Raw genomic sequence first — 20534 nt, forward strand, 5'->3', positions numbered from 1 at the left:
AAATGACTAATGATTTAACTTCACCAGGTTTTTATTTGCCTCAATAACTAATATATTAGCTTCACCAGGTTTTTATTAGCTAATTGACTAATATTTTAGCTTCACTGTGTTGGAAAGTTCATTTCATACACTTCATTTCTCTCTGTCATGTAATGTAACGCAGATGTTCTCAGTGTTCGATGACTTCTAATTTTCTCATATTTTAAACTTCTTATCGTTCTAGCTGTATTTTCAAATTGTTAATTTATTACAGTTCTTTAATTCTTACTACACAATGAATGTAAGAGTTTCTTCGTTTATGAGAATATTGAGATAACAAAAACAAAATATTCTCTGATAAACAAATAAATGTTTCTTTACAGAAATGTTCGGAATCACGTTGTGTACTAGGTAAGAGCTTTTTATATCCGTTTGATGTTCTTTATAGACGTTCAGTTTACCATCATTATCTTGACCATCAGTTCTTTTATAAAAAGTATGATATTAAGATTTACTTATTTAAACCGCTAATACTGATGACTTAAGGTCGTCACATTTTAGTATCTATATTGTGGTTAACTTGTATAAAGTACTAATACCGCTGAATAAATATTGTCAGATCATAGTATCTGTAGTGTGGCTATATATAATAATAGTATATATACTATACAAACCATTGTTAATCAACACAGTAATACACAACGAAAGTATATATACTATACAACTACTTCCTAATTAACAGTAGTACACAACGATAATATATATACTATACAACTACTTTCTAATTAACAGTAGTACACAACGATAATATACATAATATACATATACTTCCTAATTAATAGTAGTACACAACGATAATATATACACTATACAACTACTTCCTAATTAACAGTAGTACACAACGATAATATATATACTATACAACTACTTCCTAATTAACAGTAGTACACAACGGTAATATATATATACTATACAACTACTTCCTAATTAACAGTAGTACACAACGATAATATATATACTATACAACTACTTCCTAATTAACAGTAGTACACAACGATAATATATATACTATACAACTACTTCCTAATTAACAGTAGTACACAACGATAATATATATACTATACAACTACTTCCTAATTAACAGTAGTACACAACGATAATATATATACTATACAACTACTTCCTAATTAACAGTAGTACACAACGATAATATATATATACTATACAACTACTTCCTAATTAACAGTAGTACACAACGATAATATATATACTATACAACTACTTCCTAATTAACAGTAGTACACAACGATAATATATATACTATACAACTACTTCCTAATTAACAGTAGTACACAACGATAATATACATAATATACATATACTTCCTAATTAATAGTAGTACACAACGATAATATATATACTATACAACTACTTCCTAATTAACAGTAGTACACAACGATAATATATATACTATACAACTACTTCCTACTTAACAGTAGTACACAACGATAATATATATATACTATACAAATCGTTGTTAATCCACAGTAGTATACAACGACAATACATTTGCTATAGAAACAGTTGTTAGTCAACAGTAGGACACAACGACAGTATATTTACTGTAGAAACAGTTGTTAATCGACACAGTAGCACACAACGGCACTGTATATATACTATACAAACAGTAATCAACACAATAGTACACAACAACAATATATATACTATTCAAGCAGTTGTTAATTTACACAGTGATATGAAACAGCTATATATATAGTATACAAACAGTTGGTAATCAACACAGTAATATGAAACAGTTGTATGTGAAAATATAAGGAGAATTCTTGGTTTAAAATGTTTATTATAATAAAGATCATGTATTAAAAAACATATGTTATTCATTCCGAGAATAACCTCCTGATATTAGCTTCATTGTACATAATTTAGTAACCATCAACCAAGAAATATATTTTACTAAGGTTAACACTTATTATATGATAGCTTCAAGTATCATATGTAATATATCATGCATATTTTAATAGCGCATCAAATGGTTTAAAGTGAGTTAATATTTCATACACATATTTACAACTTAAATGTCCCTCCAAAGTTGGTAAGACTTTTACTTCCATTGTCATTTCCAAACGGCTTGGCCTAACACAACACTTGTTATACCGTTTCTTGGTGAACAAATCTGTGACTGTGGTGTCCCGTCGGACAGCTGTAAGTCTTCAAATTTACAACGCTAAAATCAGGGATTCCGATTCTTCTCGGTAGACAGAGCAACTAGCAACATGTAAAATAAAAACTGTAATTTATCTATTAACATGCACTAAATGTAATATAGGATATATGGGCCAAACTTCAAAACTATTGCATATACGTATTAATTTACATAGATCTCAAGTTAAAAACAATTCATTGAATTCCATAGAAATAAAACATTTCAGGATTCATCCTTTTACTTCTGTTAAGATAATTATATTAGAAATTTTTAATGATGACATCAATAGACTTCAACGAGAAAACTTTTAATTTTTGAATTAGAACATAAAATTCTTATGGATTAAACCAAGGTTTTAATAATTCTACTGCTTTGATTTAAGTAATGATTACTGCATTACTAATTTTTCTTTATAGACACTTTTTCATAAAAATAGGATAACTAGAGATAACGGAAATAATAGATTAAAATTGGTTGATTTTTAAGAATTTTGTAATCATTTGAATAACAGTTTTTATTCTAATATTAGTATACGTAAATTATTTTTCAAAAATATTTATCATCTTAATCTTCCCAAAATAAGAGCATTAATTAATATAATAAAAACTTTGATTTGCGAAACGATCATGGAAAACACTTACTTGTAAGTATTATAAAATATCGATTAAAAGTCAGTGATTTGCCAAGTTTTGAAAAAGAGAAACTGCAAATCTAACCTTCATGTTTGGTAATTAACTTTAGAAATAAAATATTCAGTGATTTACAGATTTGTAAAATTATTCATCAGTCTATAAAAATAACACTATGTAACACAAATTTTGTTCCTGTATAGTATGTGTTATTTCTTAACTGCTTATGTTATAAATGTACATAAAATGGCCATTATTCCCTTCAAACTTTGCTTTTGTGACCTGGATAATGAAATTTAGAAATTAATGTGAAATCGAGCAAATTTGCACATCTTGACAAGTGAAGAAGCTTGAAAAATGTCGGTGACGCTTCCTCTGACTTGCGACTTGCACACTTTCATCTAACAAATTCTACTCCTTGAGCTTAGATGTCAAAAGCTCGACATTCGACTTTGTTAGACCAAGATCTCTGATCAAGTCATTGAGGTCTCTTTGGTTAGGGTAGTATAGGTTTCTTTCACCAGCTGCAACTCTGAAATTGTAATCTGGATCTTCAACGCCTACCTCCTCTTCTGATTTACTGCCTTCTTCTGAGGATGGCTGCTTTCTCTCTGGCAGAGTGGGTTCAGGGAGCTCAGGGCAGTGTGGCACTGGGGCAACGGATGATGGAAGGTCCAGATACATGATAACAGATGCATTCTTGCCAGCCCAACGTTTGGAAGGGCCCATCATACAGAAGTAGCAATTGCTTGAGTGGTCAGTTGGCTCAAGCCAAATGCTTGGAATAACGAACTTCATGGATCTCTTTTTCCTTCTGTACCATCCTGCAAAAGAGCAAAATAAAATGTTTATGAAAAATAAATTTATTTCATCAACAAGTAATGTGTAAGAGGTTCATGCAAAATATTTTATATGCGATATTTTTTCTAAAGTTTCAACAGTATAGAGTTTTTTTTTGCAGTGCTCGCAGGTAAAATGAGGTGTCCAGGGTTTGTCTTGATCTCCGATAGGCACGTCGAAATATGCCTTGTAGGCTTCACACATGCTGTCACAGAGTACGTTTTCGCTCTTGTCTTGATAAATTGGCCACATACATAGCAGAATGCGTCTGGAGAATGCTTGCAGCTTCTTAATGCCATCTGTGATAAAATGAGATAGGTCTATGTGTTCACTTAGGTAGCTAGAACTAAACTGAAGTGGTGAGTGGTGAACCCCTGTATATATATTACTATGGAAAGTTATTGAAAATTCTAGAAGGTTCTTGAAAATTCTCGTAAATTCTACAACATTCTAGAAAATTCTTGTAAGTTCGAGAAAATTCTCTATCAGCTACTCAGCACTGAATCTAACTGGAATATTCTGAAAAATGGGTAAATTTGAAAATTTCATTATCCAAACCACATTTACTTTAGGCATAAGCAATTGCGAAATAATAGTTTCTGCCCAGAAACAAGAAAAAGTAAAAATGTTGCTACATAGTGTAACATTTTGCCTTGTAAAAACGTAAAGCTAACCGTCAGTTATAAATACGAAATTCGAATTGGTCCATTACTATATAATTATATACGTTTCTTCAATTATCCAAATGTAGGTAAAGTTAATAATTTACCTTGTGAGTGTGCAAATAGTTTATTTATTGATACTTTTCATAAACATATTATTACTGGTAATTTGAATATTATAAAAGATAAAATATTATGTGAAATACTCAAAAAAGGATCTAAAAACAGAATCGCCACAAAATGTATTAATAAAAATATTTTAAAATTTATTGAAAACAATATTGATGAATATATTTTAAAACTAAACTATATTATATGTTATCCACCTCGATGGTTTCTTGAATGGAAGTTGTACTTAAAAAAATAAAAATAAAATTATCTCGTATAAAATTAAAGAAATACCATACAGATTTATCGTTTCATCAGTTAAAAAATAATATTCAAGAACTGCAAGAAAACATGTTATAGTTCCCATTGATTAGGCTAAATGTAACATTAGTATTATTTGTAAAAAGTTTCATGCGTTAATTATGATAAAAGAAATCAATAGTATACAAACACTTAAAACTTATTAATCAATCCAAAGATACAGCACTTAATAATTTCATTAAAGCTTATAATAAACTTTATTCTAAAAAAACCTGATGTGAATTTACCTTTTCTTTATGGTATTCCCAAACTCAAAAAATCTCCAACTAAATTTAGATTTATTTCTAATTCAATAAGAACTGTTATCAAACAACCGGCTACATTATTAAATAAATTACTTAATATTTTACTTGAGAAAATTAAAAATGTAAGTGTTAATGATAAAAACATACTTTCTGGATAATAAAAAATAATCAATCTATTTTAAAATAAAAAATGGGAACAAATAAATAATATTCACACATTTGATTTCACCATATTGTACACCACAATTCTATTAAAAGATTTAATCTCTGTGTGAAATTCGTTAATAGAATAGCTCTGTTATCCTTTTATAGAACTAAAAGAAAGCAAACTTAGTTCCCAAAACATTTTGTTTGTTTGTTTTGGAATTTCGCACAAAGCTACTCGAGGGCTATCTGTGCTAGCCGTCCCTAAGTTAACAGTGTAAGACTAGAGGGAAGGTAGCTAGTCATCACCACCCACCGCAAACTCTTGGGCTACTCTTTTACCAACGAACAGTGGGATTGACCGTCACATTATACACCCCCACGGCTGGGAGGGCGAGCATGTTTAGCGCGACGCGGGCGCGAACCCGCGAATTACGAGTCGCACGCCTTACGCGCTTGGCCATGCCAGGCCTTCCCAAAACATACAACACATATTAAGTTTCTGTATTTACAATAGGCCCGGCATCGCCAAGCGTGTTAAGGCGTTTGACTCGTAACCTGCGGGTCGCGGGTTCGAATCCCATAACACCAAACATGCTTGTTTTTTTACCCCTGGGGGCGTTATAATATTACAATCAATCCCACCATTCATTGGTAAAAGAGTAGCCCACGAGTTGGTGGTAGGTGGCGATGACTAACTGTCTTCCCTGTCTTACACTGCTAAATTAGGGACGGCTAACGCAGATAGCCCTCGAGTAGCTTTGCGCGAAATTCAAAACAAACAAGTATTTACAATAATTATATATTTTTCAATAAACATGTTTTTAAACAAGTAATAGGAGTCCCAATAGGAGATAACTATTCTACTTGTACAGAAAATTTATATCTTTATTATTATGAGAATAGATTTATTGAAAACTGTCCAAATCAGATATTTTTACCTTAACTTTTAGATGATTTAATTAGTATAAATAATGTTATTAACACTATTTATCCAGCAGAATTAAAAATTGAAATTAGATTTAGGAATTAAAATAATTGATAAGAATATCAATGTAAATATTTTGATAAAATAAAATATTTTGTATTTCCAATTTATGGTTTACTCTATTTTAATAGTAATGTACCATACCCTTCTGTTATAAGCATTATAACTTTGCACTTATTCAGATATTGTAAAATTTGTAATAAATTACAATATTTTATCAGTAAAGTTGAAATACTGATATAAAAATTAATAGTTAATGGCTTTAATAAAGAAACTTTAAAAAGAAGTATTAAACTATTCTGTTACAAGTGAAAGAATGTATTAAATAAATATAATGAAATATAAATTGAAGAAACTTTACTGAAAATTTCTAATAACTATTTTTGTTATGAATAAGGTAATTTAGAACTTATCACTACTTGTTTGTTTTTTGAATTAAGCACAAAGCTACACAATGGGCTATCTGTGCTCTGCCCACCACGGGTATCGAAACCCGAATTTTAGTGTTGTTAGTCCGCAGACATACCGCTGAGCCACTGGGGGGCTTAGCACTACTTTATGTGGATGTGCACCTTGCCGCATAAAAGGGCTTGTTTAGAGCATGATAGTCACAGTGGACTTAATAAACGGGTGGTGGTTGAGAGCTATACTAGTTTATTTAGATACCTGGATGGGACTCTTCGTACTAGTATAATCTGTTTACTGAGCTACCAATTAGTACCTATCTGCCATAATGGGGGAAGGAATGCCAACTTCAAGAGGTAAGTTTTAACTTACTTACCCCTAAATGGTAGTACCTTATTCTTAGTTCAATTAAGTTTTCTTCTTCTTTACTTTTGAGAGCAGCCACCTTCCCACAACTGTCTGCAGGCAGTGAAGGGTGATATAGATGTGGGACGTTGTGAGCTTGAGCACCCACATCTTGCTCGCCTAATTTCTATTTTTATATCTATTGCTACTCCTTTATTTCTTATGTGAATGGAGGTTAAGACTGATAGATGGTGTATTCCCACTGCAATGTGGGTCCTACTTCCGAAGTCACCTCCAAAACCTAGGGTACATTTTATATCCCACATTATAGCTTGTACCCTGGGATCTTTTAAATTAGTGCAGCGTTTTTGTTTAATTTATTTTTGTTTCGGCATGTGGTATTTTAAAGTTATAACAAAATTATATATATATATATATATAATTCATGTTCTTCAATACTGGACACAACAAAATCTATTGTATAGGAAGTTTATTCACTGTTGGTTACAGCAGTATCTATTGTATAGCAAGTTTCTTCACTATAGGATACAACAAATGTTACAACAGAGCAAGTCTCTGATGTATGACATTTATCAAAACTTAAAACATAAAGATATGCAAGAGTTCTAACAAGAACTTTAATAGGTTTACTCTCTGTATTAGCACCTACAATTCGTTAGTATAAAATGGTTTATTCTCTATATATTATCTCGTAAGTTATAATGATAGGCTAGGTTAGGCCTAAAATGTCTCCATCTCAGTGAAACTATTTAGTCTTTTCGCTATTAGTAAAAATTATTGTTATTAATTTCAACTGATGAATCTGGTATTAAATAAATACGCTGGGTTCTTTATGTCAACATTTGTTATACATTGCTAATGATAAGATATAATCAATATTTAGTTTTCTTCATAATGAATGTTACATATATATAATTCTCGTTTATATTAATTTTGTTGAGAACAACTAACTATTATCGATAACTTCATGTTTCAGGTAAAATTACAGGTAGCACACGGTCACCTGCCACAAGAACAGCACAGTTGTCAACTTCTGGTTAGTAGTGCATACTTTTCTATTTTAATTTCACATTCTACGAACATCACGAAAATGAATATTCGTATTCTTTAAACGCGTTTTATATAAATATATAATATACATATGCGTGTTTTCGTTTGGGGCTCTGCATTTGAAAGTTACTTTTTAAAACGCACTCTCTTAAAGCGTTCTCCATAACTTTCGTTTTTGATTTTGAAGAACTTAGTTAAATACTGTTAATTATTTGAAATTCTGAAAGTGACATCTAGATATTCGTAAAACAAACGGGAGTTAGAAATGTTTAGTTTTACTTAAGGATAGTAAATAAATTTGAATCTCTCCAAACTAGTTTTTATGTATAATCAATATATGTTTTGTTTTAAATCTGGTAAAACGTGACGTATTTAAATCCATATCATTTATCGTATTTAACTAAAAAAGAACTTTATGGCTCTAACTCTATCAAACCACGATCCAACTCAAATTTGATGGCGCGAACTTTATCAAACCACGATCTACACCACTAACCGTATAAACTCATGATTCATCTCATCAGCAGAATTGCAAAATATTATTTATTATAAATTTTGCAATTTTCAATTCTGAAAAAACATAAAATCAGAAGGTTTGTTTATTAAAAGAAACAAATTATTTTCCTACTAATAAGAAACAATGTTAAAACTACGTAATAAGTAATGCTGTATATATTTGTGTGTAACCAGCCGTTGTTACATTAATAATATTCTAGCAAACTTTCATTTATCAATGATGATGTAACATGGGCCTATTTATTACTCTACATTAATGTTTATAGAGAAGAGTGTGGCCTAATGGGTGTCGTACTGGATCACCTATAGAGCAAAGAGCAAACTATGGTCGACAGACCATCGGTTGTCCGGAGCTCTGTATAGCTCCATTTACTTCAGTTATAGAAGCAGAAATATGTGAACTGAGCGAAAAAATCTGAAAATCTTTGTTGTATGACTTTATGACGTCAAGTTGAAATATCTTGATTGGCGCCGCTCTTCATCAATAACCCTGAAAGGTTTCTTGTGTTTATGGTCTGTCTGGTGTTCAAGTAATCTTGCGTTCACCAAAGTAAACCTAAATTAATGTCAGATGTTAGATATGTTTGCCAATTGTCATTGAAGGACTTTTATTTATATTTCGTAATAGTATAAATATATTGTGTGTTATTGGCGATAGATTGAATGATAAATAAATAGCACACCCTCCACTTGTTTTGAAATTTTATATATACATATTTGGAAGAAGTTAAACGTATGTATATTAAATTCTTTACGCTACAGAAATTATAGACATATCATAAACACTATATGATTTTTTCCTTGTCAAAAGTTCCCTTGGGCCTATTCAACTACTTCAGAATTTCAGTTAACAACCCGAGCTATCTTTTCTTTTTTTCTATAGCGCTAGTACTCTGTATATAATTACTTTACAATCTGACGAGAGTTACCTGAGTCATATACTGCTGTTCCAATAACCAACTGATCTTCTTTCTTCAAAATATCCTCTGTTCCTTTTGTCAAAGTACACTCAGGCTGATTCAATTACTTTACAACCACGTTTTGACGGAATAAATTATTATTCTTATCTCATTTTCTACAGTTTGTCTTGCCGCAAGATATTAAACGTTAGGCTTAGCAATTCTGCGGCAGTTATTTTTATGCCGAAATTTTCTTTTACTGTGTACTTTCTTCGTATGTTTAACTCTGGGTTTTTATGTCGTCTAGGGCCTTGAATGATCAGGTACATTTTCAAACTCTTCTTCCCCCCTGAACTACAGATTTAAAAATTGACAGTTGCTACTGATGGTATTCCACGACATAAAACACTAATTTATCTTCGTCTTTTTAAGGCCGTGCCTTGAATATAACGTTAGTAGCATTTAGTGTAATTCTAAAGTCTTCTCTTTATTTGGTCACTCGCTAACAAACAGTTTGTACCGTAATATTTCATTTCATTTGTTTGTGCAAGATCACAAAGAGTACCGAAATAAATCACTTTTTCGCAAGATATGTTCACCAGCATGTATTTATACACAAAACTTTTTTTATATACAACAGTAATATCCTAATATTGGTGGTAAAATAATTTTAACGTCTAGTGCAGGTGGTTTTATTCTCAATGTACACATTTAACACGAGGCTTCGTCGTATCTGATATAACAATATATTTCGGTTAGCAAATAATTTTTACATAAATGTTCATTAAAATATCGGAATGGGCAGTCTGTTAGTCTGTCTTTGAGTGGTTTGGTTTGTTTTGAATTTCGCGCAAAGCTACACAAGGGCTATCTACGCTAGCCGTCCCTAATTTAGCAGTGTACGACTAGAGAAAAGGCAGCTAGTCACAACTGCCAACTCTTGGATTACTCTTTTACCAACAAATAGTGGGATTGACCGCCACATTATAACGCTTCTACGGCTGAAAAGGCGAGCACATTTGGTGCTACGGGGATTCGAACCCACAATTCTCAGATTACGAGTCGAACTCCATAACCACCTGTCCATGCCGGGGCTTCTTTGAGGGGAAATATATTTTGCTTAATTATGTAAAAATGTTGAGTTTGTTGATTTCTTATTGTCTTTATCTGTTGTTTCCAGCTCATCTCATACTATTAATATGTTTGTTACTAAATCGTCTGCCATGTTCCGAGGGTCACGGGTTCGCATCCCCCTCGCACCAAACATGCTCGCCCTTTCAGCCGTGGGGGCGTTTAATGTGACGGTCAATCCCACTATTCATTGGCAAAAGAGTAGCCCAAGAGTTGGCGGTGGGTGGTGATGACTAGCTGCTTTCCATCTAGTCTTACACTGCTAAATTAGGGACGGCTAGCACAGATAGCCCTCGAGTAGCTTTGCGCGAATTTCAAAAAAAACAAACAAACAATCATTATTTACGTGTGTTTTATATCAACCGATACAACGTCGTACATCTTTTATTCAAATATGAATAACTTAACAGTTCATTTTTCCATTTTAACTTCTCAGAAATTGTAGAGCACATGAGGTAAAAAGCAGAAAAGTATGTTTTAGCCTTAATTATTATACTTCCTTCCAAATGAGCCAACTACTGTGACAAATGGTGCCACCACATTGTTGTTTACCGATCTTTCCTCAGCGCCATCTACAGCTAATCCTTACGTTGGTATTCATTTTTTATTCATATTTTCCAGTGCTTTTTGGCAGTTTTATCTAAACTAACTGTTACTGAACGTGGTCTTTTGAGAAGGGTTTCGTGAAGTTACAAAGATAAGTGATCGTTCTGATATATGTAAAAGATCAATGAAAAAAGAACGTGTCAAACTTGCATAAAATAAAAACAAATCCTATTTTAATCATGTCTGATTTTGAAGTTCATAACGCATATCTTTATTATCACAATCCTTTAAGACATTAATCAAACCAATTCAGGTCAATATTTTTGTGTCTTAGGTTTGAACGCTTTGAAGAGTTAATGACATTTTTTATGTTTCACAAAATGCTATTCTGTTAAATATAGATCTTGCTTTGTAGTTTACCTTTAGTTACTCGATCAGTAGAACGTGATCAGAGTGTTTGTTGTTATATTTTGTTTATCAAGTACAGATATTCGTCTTTGTAAATCTTACCATGTTTTGTTTCTTAATATAATTATATTCACTACACAACTTGATATAATAATATTCAGTACACAACTTCTTATTAAAATGTATGAAGAAAGAAGAATATATTTATTATATTTATTTAGAGCCTCTATTATAGATTTGTAGATGGGTTAAGATATGTGATGGTCATCAAAATTACCAAATTAGATTCTTATTGTTATTTTTGAGGTTTTTCTGTTATTTTCATCATGGCTCAGTTCAACTTTGCTTCACAAGCTATAGTATCTCTTACATTGTATAATATCGCACAAAAACTTATTCACCATTACAGTGATTCACGACAACAAACTGAAATCAAAAGATAAGATATAAATACAGTTTCAGAAATATTGTACATAGTATATGTTCTGTAAAAGATGTAGTTTGTTGACTTGTAACTTACCTAACATAAATCTGCAATTTCTTCATAAATTATCTTATTTTATTTCTAAAATATATTTTCTACCAGTCCATTAGTTATAATTACAATTTCATCTCTTAAGTAAATATCAAACTTTTAATAAATCATTTTCTAGATTTTAAACCTTCGCTAAATATTTGGTCAACTGTAAAGTATAGTGTACAGCCCAAAAGGTGAAAAATTCAGAGAAATATTTTCTTGTTTATATTATCATAAAGGATAGTAACAAAATATGTTACTGATAATCAGTATTTACGATCCGCTGATTGAAACGTCTTTCCTTTGAATAAACGAAAATGTTTTGTTAATAAATTTCGAAAAACAAAAATTCTTGCAGATGAAACAACTACTGCGACAAATGTTGCCACTACATTGTTGTTTACTGAACATTCCACAGCGTCATCTGCAGCTAATCCTTACATTGGTATGCATTTTGTTATTTAGATATTCCAATATATATATATATATATCGTGTGTGGTAGAGTAACGAACTTCTGATTTTCTAATAGTATTATCTGTAGATTTAATATACTCTTCAAAACAAGAAACGCAAAAGGGATATTTTTGTTATTTTAAAGAGAAATATATGTAATAACATTACAAGCTCAGAGTATGTGATGTTACACGTGTTAAGACACTGATTGTCAGACCAAAATGACAATAAAAGTTGTGCACTTTGAAAACGGAGGAAAACATCGGATTTTTCGCCAAAACGCATTCGTGTCCAATAAATTTGTTTGAGAGATCTGCATGTTCTGCAAGTGCAACATGTGCAAAATACCTATAAAAGTGACGGGTTCTCGGTTTCCATAGTTCAGTGTTAAGCCACCGACACGCAATACAGTTACCCCAAGACTGACTGAAGCACAACGCAACAACGCCATGGTCGCTTGGAAGCAGGCGAATCTCGATCAGATGTTGCCAGAGCTGTGAATAACCACCCAAGCACCATCACAAGGCTATGGAATCGTCACCAATAACATGGATCAACTTGTGACCGTTCACAATCTGGCAGACCTCGTGTGACCACGCCCGCACAAGATCGCTGCATCCGGTTACGTCACCTTCGGGATAGGACCACCACTGCGACATCTACTGCCTCAACCATACCAGGGCTGCGTAGGATTTCCGATCAGACCGTACCCAACCGTCGACGTGATTCTTAGGCCCCATGTGCAACCCATCATGGTGAACGTCAACGACGTTTTTCAATATGACAACGCCCGTCCTCACACAGCCCGACTCACCACTGTCTTCTTGAGACACCACAACATCAACGTTCTTCCCTGGCCCTCCAGGTCACCAGATTTAAACCCCATCGAACATCTTTGGGACGAGTTGGACCGACGTCTGCGACGGCGACAACCTCAACCACAGATTCTACCTCAGCTTGCAGCAGCTTTGCAGGCTGAGTGGACAGCCATTCCACAGGATGTGATTCGTCATCTCATCTCTTCCATGGGCAGGAGATGCCAAGCAGTTATTGATGCTCACGGGGCATACTCGTTATTGACATTGAGTGACGTTAAACTTCAACTAGTGAGCGTGGACTTTGCCTTTGCAGACTTTGGATGTTCAGCAGTGAATGTGGAAAGTTTCACACATGTCATACAGAACTACCCAGAATAAACTTGTTAACAATATGTCTCAAATTTTGCCTTTTGCGTTTCTTTCTTTGAAGAGTATATTTATTTAGCTAATAACGATTTACTATACATAATTTTGGCATTTTATCTAAAAGAAAATTTGTTGATAAACTCAGTTACTGAATGTGGTGTTTTGAGTGTTTCGTGATGTTACGAAGACAAGTGACCGTTCTGATGTATACAAAGATAAATGAAAAAAGGAACGTGTGAAACTTATATAAAATAAAAACAAATCCTTATTTTAATCTTGTGTAACTTATTCCCTCTGATAATACCTATATGTTGTGTAACTTACTATTCTAAAAACAACTTCTATGTAAGATATGACTTACGTTAAGTTTAATGAACTGTTTACCTAAACACTCATACAACTTCTGAAGATTAGGAAGGAGGAGAAACAATAAAATCAAATACAGCGACCTCTATTGTTATTTTACTATGGGTTATTGGAGGAGTGGAAAATAACAATCATACTGTTTAGGTTTCTCTATTGTAGACTTTTCATGATGAAAGTGGGAAGAGTAGGGGGGGGGCGACTTTTACTTATACACTGCCCTATATTGTAGAGTTTTAATTACCTTTACATCATGATTATCCTGTTTACGAGAGGAATAATACGACATTTTTGTTTGGAAGCACAGGGTCTGAAAAGTGTGATTTCTCAATGATTGAAAAGATGACAGATTTTAATCAAAATCTTTAATATTGTATCACAATTTTATCATTGTTTGTCATTTTGTGACCATTTTAAACTTTCAAAGCTCTCTTGAATAAAACATGAATACGATTGACTTTGAATATGATACAAACCATTATACAATTTTACAGATAACATTCATTGGTAATAACTTTGAAATCAAATCATAAACGTTTCTCACATACCTTCACCCAGTAATACTCACGAAATCAAATGACAATTTCTTTCTATAGCTAGTTTTCTATCAATTAAACAAATTATTTTCTTTAGAAATAGAATGGTATAAAAGAAATATTTACCTAAGCTTGTATAAAAAGAGTTATATTTAGTAATGTTATAAGAACATATGATAACATACAATGTCTAATGTTCTTTACAGGAAAGACAGTAGACCACTATCATGTAAGTTCCCAACTCTTCACCTATAATGCTGGTAAAATCTACTGTGACAACCAGAATGGAGCCCTTTTTATGCCAAAAAGTCAAATGATTCATGACTTTATTGGAAACTGGATTAACACAAATTTTAACAGCCACCGCTACTGTTGGATAGGTGTTAATGACAAAACGACCACAGACACCTACATGTTTCTGGATGGTGCAGATGTAACACAGTTTTTCTGGACAACATCTCACATGTCAGATAGTGTCCAGTCCTGTGTGGCTATGGACAGAGACCAAGGTTATGATTGGGTGGAACTTCCCTGCACTGAGGAACATTTTGCTGTCTGTCAGATATGGGAAGTGCAGAGCACAACAGTGGCGGCCAGTTCTTCAACCACACAGATGGCTACACAATCAACTGCAAATCCTTATGTTGGTAAGAACTTAATTTTATATCCACTGTACATCATACTTTACAAGAAGTGAAACACGTTAAAACATGTTCTAACAAGACATAATGATTATTGTACTACCATTCATTACTGTTTACAAGAAATGAAACATATTAAAACGTGTTTTTACTAGACATTGTGATTATTGTACAACCATTCATCACTGTTACAAGAAGTGAAACACGTTAAAACGTGTTCTTGCAAAACATTGTGATTATTGTACTACCGTTCATCATTCTTTACAAGAAGTGAAACATGTTAAAATGTGTAACTGTGAAACAGAAATTTTGTTCCTGGGTGGTATGTGTTATTTCTTAATTGCTTATTTTGTAAAAGTACAGAAAATGGCCATTATTCCCTTCAAACTTTGCTTTTGTGACATGGATAATGAAATTTAGAAATTAATCTATTTTCTATGTAATAACGGGCAAATTTGCACATTTTCATTTACATAAGGTCTGAATAAAACAACATATGAATCAAGATTTACATGTACTTATACTAAAGTTATACAAAAATGTTTAGAAATGAGTAGTTTTTCGAGATTTGCGACTGTAATGTAAATCACTTTGACGTATCAGCCCCCAAATATAGTCCTCCATCATGTTTTCATTATACGCTCCTTGGTAGCGGCGTTCAAAGTCCAGTGTATCTTGGTGTAAGCGCTCGCCTTGCTCCTCTGAGTGTGCTCTCATGTTCTCCTTGAATTTATCAAGATGAGCCTCAAGAATATGGACTTTCAGGGATATCTTGCAGCCCACTTTGCCGTAGTTCTACACCAGAGCCTCAACCAGTTTCACATAATTTTCGGGCTTGTGATTGCCCAAGAAGCCCCAAACCACTGCGACAAAGCTGCCCCAAGATTTTTTCTTCCTTTGAGTTTCTTGGGGAATTTTGTGCACTCCAGGATCTTTATTTGTGGTCCAACGAAGACACCTGCTTTGACCTTTGCCTCAGACAGCTTGGGAAGAAGTCCTGAAGGTACTCGAAGGCTGGAGACTCCTTATCAAGAGCTGTGACAAATTGTTTCATAAGACCCAATTTTATGTGCAGTAGTGGGAACAACACCTTCTGAGGTTCACTAGTGGCTCACACTTGACATTGTGCCTCCCCACAGAGAACTTTGTCTGTTGTGGTCAGTGTTTCCTGTTGTAGTGCACTGCGGTGTCCCTGCTGTCCCAAAGGCAAAGATAACACGGAAACTTGGTAAAGCCTTTTTGGAGAACCATCAGGAATACTATCATTTTGAAATCTCCGATAACCTCCCAGCCATACTCATCATACTTCAAGGCTTCTAGCAAGATCTTGACACTGTTGTATTCCTCTTTGAGGTGCACCGTATGAGCCTGGGGAAGAGACGATATTTATTTCTGTTATGGAGCAGCACAGCTTTAAGGCTTCTGGGTGAGCTATCAATGAAGAGGCGCCACTCATTTGGGTTACAGGCAATTCCAATTGCCTTGAACAGACCAGATACATTGTGGCAGAAGCAGAGCCCCTCTTGACGAGCAAAGAAGTTGCAAAATGTTGGTGACGCATCCTCTGACTTGTGACTTGCACACTTTCATCTAACAAATCCCACTCCTTAAGCCTAGATGAAAAAGTTCGACATTCGACTTTGTTAGACTAAACTCTCTGATCAAGTCATTGAGGTCTCTTTGGTTGGGGTAGTATGGGTTTCTCTCACGAGCTGCAACTCTGAAATTGTAATCTGGATCTTCAACGTCTACTTCCTCTTCCGATTTATTGCTCTCTTCTGAAGGTGGCTGCTTTCTCTCTGGCGGAGCGGGTATAGGGAGCTCAGGGCAGTGTGGCACTGGGGCAATGGATGATGAAAGGTCCAGATACATGATAGCAGATGCATTCTTGCCAGCCCAATGTTTGGAAGGGTCCACCATGCAGAAGTAGCAATTGCTTGAGTGGTCAGTGGGTTCATGCCAAATGTTTGGAATAGCGAAGTTCATAGCTCTCTTTTCCCTTCTGTACCATCCTGCAAAAGAGCGAAATAAAATTATGAAAAAATTATTTCATCCACAAGTGATGTGTAAGAGGTTCATACAAAAATTTTATGATATATTTTCTATACTATTGGAAGTTTAAAAAAAATAAATAAAGATATTTAAATTTTAAAAAGTATAGAATTTGTATAATATAAAATCTCACTATTCAAAAATTGTCCATCTTACCTTCTAGAGTTTTTTTCCACTGCTCGTAGGTAAAACGAGGTGCCCAGGGTTTGTCCTGATCCCCGACAGGCATGCCGAAATATACCTTGTAGGCTTTACACATTTTAGAAGATGCTGTCACAGAGAACTTTTCACTCTTGTCTTGATAAATTGGCCACATACATAGCAGAATGCGTCTGAAGAATTCTTGCAGCTTCTTGATGTCATATGTGAGAAAATCAGTTATGTCTATGTGTTCACTTAGGCAGCTAGAACTAAACTGAAGTGGTGATTGGTGAACCCCTGTATGTGTGTGTGTGTGTACATATATACATATATATTACTATGGAAAGTTCTAGAAAATTCTAGAAGGTTCTCGAAAATTCTCGTAAGTTCTACAACATTCTTGAAAATTTTTGTAAGTTCGAGAAAATTCTCTATCAGCTACTCAGCACTGAATTTAACTGGAATATTCTGAAAACTGGGTAAATTTGAAAATCTCATTACCCAAGCCACAAAAGCAAAGATTGAAGAGAAAAATTGGTATTTTCCATTTACTTTAGGTGTCAACAATTGGGAAATAACACTTTCTGCCCATGAACAAGAAAAAGTAAAATTTGTTACATGATGGTATTGTAGTACCATTCATCACTCTTTAAAAAAAGTGAAACATGTTAAAACTTGTTCTTACGAGACATTGTGATTATTGTACTGTGAGAAGTGAAACACGTTACAAACTTCATACAGAGACATTTTGGTTATCTTTTTTTTTTTCACGTATTGTAACTTTCGGTGCAATTTTTATTTTATTGTGGCAAACATCAATAGATTTTATCATCACATTAATTTATAGTAGATACATTATTAGAAATTACTTGATTTGTATGGTTCAGTATAAAAACTAAATATCATTAAATTAGTTTATTATAATAGTGTCTGTGTTTTGAATTGGTGGTTTTTTGTTCTCAACATAAAAACTAAATGTAATAAACGTATAAGTGACAAAAAGTTCCTTTCTTTTTTAATACTATATCCCCCAGCAATCCAATTAAGATATGGACAAAACGTATTAATTCTTGGTATGTTCTAGAAAGGGAATTCATGTCCTAATCCTGAACATGAATATTCGTTGACATATTGATGAGACTGAACAAATTAGTTATAACTATTTCTTGTAGAACAAAATATTTGCCAATACAGTAGTCAGCTATCTCATCTTCTATCGACCAGTAAAATAAAGTCAACTAACTCACCATCTATCCACCAGTACAATATAGTCAGCTAACTCACTCTCTATCCACCAGTACAACATACTGAACTAATTTATCTAAGCATGTACAAAAATAGTTATCTTTAGTAATGTTATAAGAACGTATGATAATATACAATGTCTAATGTTTCTTACAGGAAAGACAGTAGACCACTATCATGTAAGTTCCCAACTCTTCACCTATGATGCTGGTAAGACCTACTGTGACAACCAGAATGGAGCCCTTTTCATGCCAAAAAGTCAAATGATCCATGACTTTATTGGAAACTGGATTAACACAAATTTTAACAGCCACCGCTACTGTTGGATAGGTGTTAATGACAAAATGACCACAGACACCTACATGTTTCTGGATGGTGCAGATGTGACACAGTTTTTCTGGACAACATCTCACATGTCAGATAGTGTCCAGTCCTGTGTGGCTATGGACAGAGACCAAGGTTATGAATGGGTGGAACTTCCCTGCACTGAGGAACATTTTGCTGTCTGTCAGATATGGGAAGTGCAGAGCACAACAGTGGCGGCCAGTTCTTCAACCACACAGATGGCTACACAATCAACTGCAAATCCTTATGTTGGTAAGAACTTAATTTTATATCCACTGTACATCATACTTTACAAGAAGTGAAACACGTTAAAACATGTTCTAACAAGACATAATGATTATTGTACTACCATTCATTACTGTTTACAAGAAATGAAACATATTAAAACGTGTTTTTACTAGACATTGTGATTATTGTACAACCATTCATCACTGTTACAAGAAGTGAAACACGTTAAAACGTGTTCTTGCAAAACATTGTGATTATTGTACTACCGTTCATCATTCTTTACAAGAAGTGAAACATGTTAAAATGTGTAACTGTGAAACAGAAATTTTGTTCCTGGGTGGTATGTGTTATTTCTTAATTGCTTATTTTGTAAAAGTACAGAAAATGGCCATTATTCCCTTCAAACTTTGCTTTTGTGACATGGATAATGAAATTTAGAAATTAATCTATTTTCTATGTAATAACGGGCAAATTTGCACATTTTCATTTACATAAGGTCTGAATAAAACAACATATGAATCAAGATTTACATGTACTTATACTAAAGTTATACAAAAATGTTTAGAAATGAGTAGTTTTCGAGATTTGCGACTGTAATGTAAATCACTTTGACGTATCAGCCCCAAATATAGTCCTCCATCATGTTTTCATTATACGCTCCTTGGTAGCGGCGTTCAAAGTCCAGTGTATCTTGGTGTAAGCGCTCGCCTTGCTCCTCTGAGTGTGCTCTCATGTTCTCCTTGAATTTATCAAGATGAGCCTCAAGAATATGGACTTTCAGGGATATCTTGCAGCCCACTTTGCCGTAGTTCTACACCAGAGCCTCAACCAGTTTCACATAATTTTCGGGCTTGTGATTGCCCAAGAAGCCCCAAACCACTGCGACAAAGCTGCCCCAAGATTTTTTCTTCCTTTGAGTTTCTTGGGGAATTTTGTGCACTCCAGGATCTTTATTTGTGGTCCAACGAAGACACCTGCTTTGACCTTTGCCTCAGACAGCTTGGGGAAGAAGTCCTGAAGGTACTCGAAGGCTGGAGACTCCTTATCAAGAGCTGTGACAAATTGTTTCATAAGACCCAATTTTATGTGCAGTAGTGGGAACAACACCTTCTGAGGTTCACTAGTGGCTCACACTTGACATTGTGCCTCCCCACAGAGAACTTTGTCTGTTGTGGTCAGTGTTTCCTGTTGTAGTGCACTGCGGTGTCCCTGCTGTCCCAAAGGCAAAGATAACACGGAAACTTGGTAAAGCCTTTTTGGAGAACCATCAGGAATACTATCATTTTGAAATCTCCGATAACCTCCCAGCCATACTCATCATACTTCAAGGCTTCTAGCAAGATCTTGACACTGTTGTATTCCTCTTT

General features: G+C 33.9%; 1 protein-coding gene across 1 annotated transcript in view; it reads left to right on the plus strand.

Moving 5' to 3' along the window:
* LOC143245502 (macrophage mannose receptor 1-like) overlaps positions 1 to 20534 on the plus strand; it is a 45740-nt gene that overhangs the window by 1613 nt on the left and 23593 nt on the right. The window contains exons 2-6 of the mRNA XM_076491864.1: positions 363 to 390; positions 7888 to 7947; positions 12337 to 12423; positions 14722 to 15162; positions 18751 to 19191. Of these exons, the coding sequence (XP_076347979.1) occupies positions 363 to 390; positions 7888 to 7947; positions 12337 to 12423; positions 14722 to 15162; positions 18751 to 19191 (1057 nt within the window). The remainder of the gene's footprint in view (positions 1 to 362; positions 391 to 7887; positions 7948 to 12336; positions 12424 to 14721; positions 15163 to 18750; positions 19192 to 20534) is intronic.

Source organism: Tachypleus tridentatus, chromosome 2 (assembly GCF_004210375.1).
Source record: "Tachypleus tridentatus isolate NWPU-2018 chromosome 2, ASM421037v1, whole genome shotgun sequence".
Lineage (NCBI taxonomy): Eukaryota > Metazoa > Arthropoda > Merostomata > Xiphosura > Limulidae > Tachypleus > Tachypleus tridentatus.